Consider the following 8,642-nt stretch of genomic DNA (forward strand, 5'->3'; position numbering starts at 1 on the left):
TAGGGGCGACAGGGGCAGGCGGCGGCCGAGCGGAAGAAGGCACGCACCCTTCTTGCCCTTGCCCTCGCCGCCGCCCTCGCCCTCCGCCTGCTCCTCCTCCTGCTGCTCTGCGCCCCAGTCATCCTCCTCGCCAACATCCACATATCCCAGGCCGTCCTTGTCGATCACAAAGCCTCCTGCAGGGCAGAGAGCAGCGGCGGCTGGACGGCAGGTGGCGACAGGCGGCGGAGCGGGGGCGGCAGCGGCGGCGGGCGCCATCGCCGGCGCCATCGCCCCGTCCGGAGGTCCGATCAGCTGCCGGCATGCCGCAGAGCCCCAGCAGTGCGCACCTCCCTCCTCCCGCCGCTTCTGCACGAGCTTGGCATAGCCGGCGGCGTCGAGCTCGTCGTAGATGGCCTCCTCCTCGCGCAGTTCGAAGCTATCCACCTGCTTGGCGCCCGACTTCTTCAGCTCCTTGAGTTTGTCGAGCGCGCTTTTGAATTTGTGCCCCCCGCGGGGCACTATGGCGCGCTTGGACCTCCCCTCCTCCATCGTGCATCCCCAGAGTGCGATCGAGGGGTGTGGGGAGCCGCAGGCCGCCTGCTGATGGTTGCACAGCGGCCCAGGTGGCGCCCGCATGGCACTGCGCCCGCCGCCGGGTATACGAACATTGGAGTGCTGCAATGCTGAGCATACGCGGTGGCGGCCCAGCAAAGCCACGCCTGCCTGATGGCTGCCTCCTGCATGCTGCAGCCCACACATGGCACTCTCCCACTTCAAGGGCAACCCGCGCAGGGCGCTGAACCCCCAGGCAGCCACATGTGGCGCTCCTAAGCGTTTCAGCGGCCCGCCGCCTGCCCAGGCGCCTCCCTCCACTCGCCGACAGCTTACACCAAGCGCTACGCAGGCAGGCATAGCGGGGAGCGTGGCAGGGCAAAGAGAGTCATGCACGGGCCGCGCAACACAGCGCCCAGCTGGCGCCTGACTGCGGCACACGAGTCGCCGCCGCCAGGGCTTTGCGTTTGCTTGTTGTGTTTACAGTCTGCATGGCCACAAAGGAACGTGCGACACAGACTCCCGCGGGGATCAGGGGATTCTAGGGTCCATCTGGTGTAGAAGACATGGCCATGTGCTGCCAGAGAGGCTAGCCTCCAGCCTCCCGCCGGGGAGGCGGTTCCCCGCTAGTCCAGCCCCTCGCCCGCGGCGTACTCCAGCATGCCCACGTGGCGCTCGTCCCGCCCCAGCACCTCCCCCAGCTTCCCCACAGCTTCCGTGTACTGGCTCAGGATGCCAAACATCTGGTCCAGCGCGGCGGGGTCCACCCTCGCCTCCAGCTCCGCCACGGCGCCGCCGCCGGGCGCGCCCGCCCGCAGCCGCGCCGCCGCCGCCAGCGCCGCCACCATGCCTTGCAGCCCGCCGCCGTTGGCCGCCGAGGGCGCCAGTCCCGCCTCAATCTCCCGCAGCTGGGCCGACAGGCGGGGCAGGAGGTCCCGAGGGCTGGCGCCGCGGTATCCCACCGCCTGAGCAAACCGCCCCTCCAGAGCATCCACCTGCGCGTGTTGGGAGGGGGGGCGGCGGCAGGGGCCGTGCAATGAAGAAGGGCCGACAGGCTGGCGGCGCCACGCTGCCGGTCTACTGAGCTGGCGGGGCCCGCAGCCGCTCGGCAGCGCCGCCCAAGCCACTCATGAGCAGCACGCCCCCCACGCCACTCGGCAGCGGTGCCGCCCCGCCCGGCCACTCACGTGGCGCAGCACGCGCAGCAGCTGGTGGCACAGCCGCACGTGGCGCCGCTGTACCGCCTCCAGCTGCTCCCGCAGTACCGCCTGCTGACGGGACGCCAGCTGGGCCGCCAGCTGGGATAGCCCTTCCAGCCGCTCCCCATGCTCCTTGATGGCGGCGTCCTGTGCCGCCTTCCTGCGCCGCGAGAGAAAAGGAAGGCGGGAGGAGGAAGACAGGACGGAAGACAGTCAGGGGAGGGAGCCGTCGAGCGGGGGCCCGCCAGCAGCAGCGCAGCAGCGCGGAGGCAGAGTGAAGACGCGGCTGGGGTGGGCAGCAGGGCACGGGCCGGAGAGGAGGGAGGCCGCCCGGCAGCGCGGCACGGCGCGCGACGCCCAGCCTGGCTACTTAATGCCCGGCCTGGCTGACCGCCCAGCGCAGCCTGCCTGGTTTGTGTTGACCCCGGCTGGGGGCCTAGCATACCTACCCAGCCCCGCCCCGCCCCGCCTAGCGCCGGCACACGCCCTCCCACCCGCCACCCGCCACCCACCCACTCCCACCCACCACCCAGCCCAGCGCCCACCTGGCCAGCAGGTCTTTGAAGCCGTGTGCCAGCACCGGCCAGAGGTGTTCTGGGTTGTCGGCGCCGCCGGCGCGCTGCAGTGCCTCCCGCCACGCCAGCTCATCCACGCCGGCCGGCTTCACCCTGGCTGCCGGATTGTCGACGACGTTGAGCAGCAGGTGCTGGAAGCGGTACCGCGGGTTCCCGGCACCCGCCACGTAGCTGTCCTTGATGCTTTCCAGCTCGCGGATGGCCGAAAGGTCGGGCGCGGGCGGCGGCGCGGCGCCGGCGAAACCCAGCGCCGCCGCCGCGCCCGGCTGCTGCTGCGCCTGCTGCGGCGGCTGCGCTGTGCCCCACAGCCCGCCGACGCCGCCAAACGGCGAGGCGGCGGCGGCGGCCGGCGCTGCCCCAAACAGCGACGGCGCCGTGGTGGCGGCCGGCGACGCTCCAAACAGCGACGGCGCGGTGGCGGCTGGTGCGCTGCCAAACAGCGACGGTGCCGTCTGCGCTGGCTGGGAGGTGGAGAAGGAGAAGGGGGAGGCTGCTGCGGTGGGGGCTCCAAACAGGGCTGCGGCAGGGGGAGGGACAGGGGAGGACACAGGGTTGGACTAGCTGGCGTGGTGTGCAGAGGGGCGGCGCCGCGCGTGCAGGCGTGTGCCGTGTGCAGGCGGCAGCAGCGCAATCCCTGCCTACGCCCACAGCACCGCAGCTCGGCGCGTGCACTCACATGGGGTGGAGGCTGCCCCGAACGCGGGCGTGGAGGCTGCGCCAAACGCGGGCGTGGAGGCTGCGCCGAACGTGGGCGTGGCGGCCGGCGTGGCGCCAAACAGCGGGGTGGAGGCAGCCTTGGGGAGGTTGGCGGCGGCAGAGGCGGAGGCGCCAAAGGCGGGAGTGCTGGAGAAGGAGAAGCCCTGCGGCGGCATCGGCGCCGCCCGAAACAGATTGCAGGGTGGGACAGGGACAGCAGCAGCCTGCGCAGAGCCACAGTCGGGTGATCGCATGGACAGACAGACTCACCCCGCCTGGCGTCTGCCCAAAGCCGGCCATCGCTAGCTAGCCAGCGCTGTGCTGCCTCACAAGCGCTTGAAGCACGGCCCTCGGGGGACAACAGAGATGAATGAACGTGCGTTGCGACAGGTCTGCTTCCCCTCTGCTGTGCAACTTCAATGAGAATCAACGGAACAAGAGGCGCATGCGGCAACGAAGACAGGGCAGCCCGTGACCAGTACGCCTGCCACGTCCCGCCATCCATCGCCTTCGCCGTCGCCGCCGCCGGCCGACGCCAATCACTGGAAACAGGACGCACGCGCCTCCCTGACGCCTGCCTGCGGGGTTAGCCTGCCTGCAGGGTTACATGATCCAGCGGCCCACCGGCGGCCGTGCATTCAACCGCCTGGGCGGCACCCGAGGCCCGCAGCGCAGGCGCCGCCTCACGCGCCCACGTACATCCCAGCCGCCTCCTGCGCCTCCAGCGCCGCCGCCGTGCCCTCCACGTTGGCCCGGATCTGGGCCAGCCGCTGCCGCGCCCGCTGGATGCGCTGGTACTCGCTGTCTGGCGCAAAGGCCGTGTAAAATTGCGCGAGCTGCGAGGGGGGTGCGGGGCGCGCTGTGTGCGTCGCCATGCGGCTGAAGAAAGCCTCGGTGGGCTGCCAGAAGACCACTTCGTCATAAATCTCCAGCACAACCTGCACCACAGGAGGGGTGCATGTGTGGGGGGGAGGCACGTCAGGGCCTCAGGCAACATGCAGCGGGTCCGTCCTGGAAAGAAAACGTAAGTGATGAAAGCAAAGAAAGAAAGAAGGGCTGGCCCGCTAAAGAAAGAAGGGCTGGCCCGCTGGCCAGAAAAAAACTGGAAAGGGGCGAGGCCCTCGCTTGAGCGCGGCGGGCCAGTGTGGAACCGGAGGCAGCAGGCAGCGGCTATGCGCCGGCCATGCCAGCCAGTAAGGGAAGCCGGCCAGGAGTGGCGGCCGCGTGGGCACGCCGGCCAGCCGCCCCCCACAGCCTGGCAGCCAGCCAAACGTCTGGCTGCCTGGCGGGCCTGCCACACACCCTCCCGAAACTCCCCCAGCCAGGCAGCCACCGGCAAGCCTCAGCAGGCCCTGTGTCCCCCCCTCCCCCACACCCCATCTTCCCACCGGCTTCTTGGGGTTTGCCGCCCCGGTATCGTCGTACAGCTTCAGGCGGTGGTACAGCTCCACAGGCGCCTCCTGGATGTCCTCCTGCCGGTACCATGGGGGAGGAAAGCAAGGGGCAGCGGCGCAAGGGGGTGGCCTGATTGGGTGCGAGGAACCATGAGCGATGACCCCCACACACCGCCGCTCAGCCGGCCGGCCGGGTGGCCCGAGGGCAGGCGAGGCCGCCGCGCATGCAGAGCCGGGACCAGCAGCCACGCCGCAGGCAGACGAAGGCAGGCAGGCAGGCAGGCAGGAGCCGGCGCGGTGAGCAGCGTCGGGCCTGTGCAGGGCCTGCCGTTGCAGGGGGCGGGCTGCCGGCTGCGTGCCGCCGCCTGCCGTCGGGCCACCGCTGCTGGCCACCCCTGCGGGCAACCGCTGCAGGCACAACAGCTACGGGCAACGGAATGCGGGCCACAGCTGCGGGCGGCGGCGCCGCACCCTGAAGTGCAGGGTGACGACGATGTCAAACTCGCCCCACCCCGTCTCTGTGAGCTCGTAAGGCGGGAACTCGACGTCCCGCTTGGGGTTCTGGAAGCTCTCGTGCAGCCCAAAGGTGACCTGCGGGACCGCATGCTTCGTATTTTAGTTTTTATTTAAGTTATTATTATAAAACAATATCCACAGATTGGGTGAGGAAGGCGGCCTGTGTGTGGCAAAGAGAGGCGGGCAGGCGGCGCTGCCGTGGGGAGGAGCGTCCTGAGCTGGCAGCCACGCTAGCAGCGTGTCTGTCAGCCCGATCCGCTGCAATCCTTCCCAGCCGCGTCAGCCCTTGGCTGTGCTGGTTCCAGGCGGCGGCCGGCCCGGCCCGGCAGGCACGCGTGCCGCCGCGGCCCCGCCCCGCCACCCCGCTGCCGTCGCACCTTCTTCAGGACATGGCTCAGGTCTTCGTTGCTGGGGCTGCGCATGTACACAGTCCACTTGTGGCTCTGATACTCGCTGGCCTGCGAATGGAATGGGTGCGGGGCGGAAGGTAAAAAACAGGAAGGTAACACAGTGACTTGAAGAAAGTTGCTCAGCAGCGGGAGGCGGCGGCGGCGGCCGGCTGGGGCGCCAACTCGGCACGCCGGGCTCCGGCCGTGCCGCTGCGCTGCGGGGTGCCCGTTGGCGGCTGTGCTGGGTAAGGCTGGAGAGCTGGCTGGGCCGCGGCCCGCCAGACACGGCGCCTGAGCTTTGGCAGGCGGGCGGCAGGCGGCGGGCGGCGGCAGGGCCGCTCCTCCCGCCCGGGGCCTGGCGCTGGCCTCCCGGCGCGCTCCCAGCTCGCCTTTTTGCCGAGGTAGAAGGCGCAGGTGCCCGTGACGACCGGCACGGTGATGGTGCGCCCCTTCATCCGCTTCTCTCCTTGCTTCCCCAGCACGTATTTATCCTCATCTGGCGCAGCTGCTGCCGCCATCCAGGCCCCTGCGCCGCCCCGTTGCTCCTCCAACTGTGCGAAAGCTCACAACGAGGGAAACTGATTGTTTGGTGCACAATGAACTAGTGGGAAGAACTGAAGATTGAAAAGGAGGATAACTGAGCGATCAGAGCGCCAGGAGGAGATACTTGGACCAGTGCGGCGAAATGCGCACCCGGCGGTGCGGCTTGCCCCCTTCCTGCACATTTCCCAACGACCCAGTTGCCCTGATCTGACTTGTGCTGACGAGGAAGTTACTATGTAAAAAACTGCGCGCGGATGGAGTGCGTGGGCACGCGGCGCGCGTCACCGTCTGCCTCCGCGTGCGGCACAGCGCCGGGCTCTCCGCCACAAATGGTGGCAAACGGGAAGGAGGGAGGAAACTTGAAGGAGGCAGCGAGCATGGGAGCGGGAGCAATGAAATGGGGGCGTGGGGCGTGGGGCGCGCGGCGTGCGCACAAATCCGCGGCGGGCGGGCGGCGCCTTAGCCGGGCATCGGAAACAAAGGCCTTGGAAGAACGCCTCAGAAGAACGCCTCGGAAAAGAAAGGGCCTCAGAAGAAGGCCGCCTCCTCCGCCTCCTCAGCCGCTACCTTGAATCCGCCGGCCTCCACGATGGAGCGCAGCGCGTCGGCCTCGCCGTCGCCCAGCCCCAGAATCTTCTGCACCACCGCTTGCTTCTCAGGGGAAGGCTCCTGCAGGGCGTAGGCGGTGCGGGGCGGGGCCACACCAATCACGGTGAAGAAGAGCGGTGCGGCAGGGGGTCCAGCCCCGGCTGGGGGGCGGGCCGGGGCGGGGGGCGGGGAGCTGAGCCACACTGGGCAGAAGAAGAAGAAGCAAGAGGAGGGGATGAAGAAGGGGATGCGAGGGAACAGGCAGCTGGCAGCGGGCCGCCGCTCCACCCACTTCAACCCACCCACCCCACCCCCGCTCCCCTTCTCTGCTCTGTTCCCCCGTGCCGCGTGTTTGCTTACCCCGCGCTCTGCTGCCCCCGCTGGGTTGCTGCCCCCGCCCCGCCCCGCCCGCGCTTTCCACCCCGCCGCGCTTTCCACCCCACCTTGGACACGTAGGCGGAGAACAGGTCGGCCAGCTCCTCGCGTTCCTGCCAGTCGGCGGGGGTATCCGACGGTACCGCCGCCTCGCAGGACACCAGGTTGTTCAGCGCCTTGGCCGCCTCGCCCACCTTCTTCTGGCGCAAGAAAGAGATGGCCTGAAGGGAAGGGATGGGAGCCCAGGGGAAGAGCGGTGTGAGGGAAGAGCGGTGCGAGGGGAAGGGAACGAGAGGTTCAAAGGAATACAGGGAACAGTGTGAGGGGGGATCCGCGGGTGGTGGTGGTGGAGGGGAGGGGAGGGGGCACAGGAGGGGCAGGTGGCGGCGTGAGGGGAGCGGCAGGCAGCGGCGAGCGCTGCCAGGCAAGCAAAGGGGCTGGCCGCCGGGCAGTGGAAGGAGGGGCGGCCCGGCCCGGCGCCGTGGCCGCGCCGCCAGGTGCCGTCGCCAGCCAGCCAGCCTGCCAGCCAGCTCAGGACACGCACACACAGCCGCACCCTCTCTCCCCTCCACACACGCCCAGCCGCAGCCATAGACACACACGCACGCACACACACAATCAAACAAGCAAGCACAGGCACCCACCCCCCGCGCCCACCTGCACCAGGGTCGTGCGCTTGCGCTCCCCGCCCAGCTCAGCCACCGTCCTGGCCGCCTTCTCCGCATCGATGCCCAGCTCCTCGGGTAGCTGCCGCAGCATGCGCTCCGCCGAGAAGTCGCCGGTACCGTCGCTCAGCCGCTCCACAACCTGCGGGACCGTGCGCGCGCGGACGGCGGCGCGGTCAGGCCGGCGGGTGGGCGGCTGGCCGGGGGTGGCGTACGACGCAGCGGCGGCGGCTGGGCGGCTCTGGCCCCACACACGCCGCCGCGTTTGCGCGCCCCAGGGCGCCGGCGCGGTTGCCGGGCAGCTGCCCCCACGGTGGCGACATCAGCAGAGGGAAGGCAGGTGGCGGCGGCGGCGATGCGGTACCGCCGATGCGGTACCGGCGGTCGCACCTCCGTGCGGTACAGCTGCGCCCGCGCATCCTCCCCGAGCAGGCTGGCCACATCCACCCCGGCCTCCTTAATCTCCAGTACTTTATCCAGAGTGAGCCGCCCCTGTGCCTTGAGCGACTGCGCAGGCAGGCAGGCAGGCAGGCAGCGGCACAGCAGGGTACAGCAGCAGGTGGGCTCAAGGGAGAGGCGCACGGCCGGGGCGGGAGGGCAGCCTGCCTGCCTGCCTGCCTGCCTGCCGCGATAGTCCACCCTGCAGCCCCACCTGCATGCCCGCAATCGCCTTCTGGTTGGTGAAGCCGCGGATGATCTTGTCGGCATTCTCCCGGGGCAGGCCCATCTGCGGCGGGTGGAGGGAGAGGGAGGGAGGGAGGTGGGGCAGCAGGTGACAGGCGTGGGTGGGCACTCAGACGGGAGGGCCGCAAGGGAAGCAAGGGCCGCGACGGCAGCGAGAAGCAGGGCTGGAGGCCAGCAGGGCGGGAGGGCAGCAGGGCGGGAGGGCAGCGCGGGAGGCCGCACAGCCCACAGCCCACACCCAAACCCTAAACCCCAACCCACCTGCTCCCGCATCTTCTCCAGCGCCGCCGCGCGGTCGGGCGTCAGCATGCCGTCCCCCAGCACCCCCTGCACCTGCTGCTTGAACGCCTGCTCCGCCATGCCGGTGTGCACCTGCGTGTGTGGGGGGGGCGTGGGGTGGGTGGGTGTGTGGGAGGCGTCAGAGTGTGTGTGTGTGCATCACGGGCTGGGATGTGCCACGTGATGTGGCGGCGCCCAGCCGGCG

The 8,642-nt window shown here is 69.9% G+C and overlaps 4 protein-coding genes across 4 annotated transcripts in view; all 4 read right to left on the reverse strand.

Annotated features, from left to right (window-relative positions):
- Positions 1-531, reverse strand: part of CHLNCDRAFT_139024 (hypothetical protein) — a gene marked incomplete at both ends in the record, with an annotated part of 13,468 nt that extends 12,937 nt beyond the window's left edge. Inside the window, 2 exons of the mRNA XM_005844322.1 lie at positions 48-176; positions 330-531. Of these exons, the coding sequence (XP_005844384.1) occupies positions 48-176; positions 330-531 (331 nt within the window). The remainder of the gene's footprint in view (positions 1-47; positions 177-329) is intronic.
- Positions 532-1,160: 629 nt separating this feature from the next.
- Positions 1,161-3,304, reverse strand: CHLNCDRAFT_139025 (hypothetical protein; the record flags this gene model as incomplete). The annotated part of the gene is made up of 5 exons (XM_005844323.1): positions 1,161-1,529; positions 1,722-1,893; positions 2,279-2,825; positions 2,985-3,168; positions 3,275-3,304. 5 exons carry the CDS (start codon positions 3,302-3,304, stop codon positions 1,161-1,163), a joined length of 1,302 nt encoding a protein of 433 aa, XP_005844385.1.
- A 383-nt stretch (positions 3,305-3,687) lies between these two features.
- CHLNCDRAFT_36861 (hypothetical protein) lies at positions 3,688-5,921 on the reverse strand (the record flags this gene model as incomplete). Its single annotated transcript, XM_005844324.1, has 5 exons — positions 5,693-5,921; positions 5,292-5,372; positions 4,870-4,989; positions 4,393-4,476; positions 3,688-3,942 (listed from the first exon to the last, which is right to left on the reverse strand). Exons 1-5 carry the CDS (start codon positions 5,819-5,821, stop codon positions 3,688-3,690), a joined length of 669 nt encoding a protein of 222 aa, XP_005844386.1. The 5' UTR covers positions 5,822-5,921.
- A 453-nt stretch (positions 5,922-6,374) lies between these two features.
- CHLNCDRAFT_139027 (hypothetical protein) overlaps positions 6,375-8,642 on the reverse strand; it is a gene marked incomplete at both ends in the record, with an annotated part of 10,129 nt that continues 7,861 nt past the window's right edge. Inside the window, 6 exons of the mRNA XM_005844325.1 lie at positions 6,375-6,515; positions 6,878-7,030; positions 7,467-7,616; positions 7,865-7,981; positions 8,127-8,201; positions 8,420-8,530. Coding sequence (XP_005844387.1) covers positions 6,375-6,515; positions 6,878-7,030; positions 7,467-7,616; positions 7,865-7,981; positions 8,127-8,201; positions 8,420-8,530 — 747 coding nt within the window. The remainder of the gene's footprint in view (positions 6,516-6,877; positions 7,031-7,466; positions 7,617-7,864; positions 7,982-8,126; positions 8,202-8,419; positions 8,531-8,642) is intronic.

This window comes from Chlorella variabilis (genome assembly GCF_000147415.1).
Source record: "Chlorella variabilis unplaced genomic scaffold CHLNCscaffold_23, whole genome shotgun sequence".
Lineage (NCBI taxonomy): Eukaryota > Viridiplantae > Chlorophyta > Trebouxiophyceae > Chlorellales > Chlorellaceae > Chlorella > Chlorella variabilis.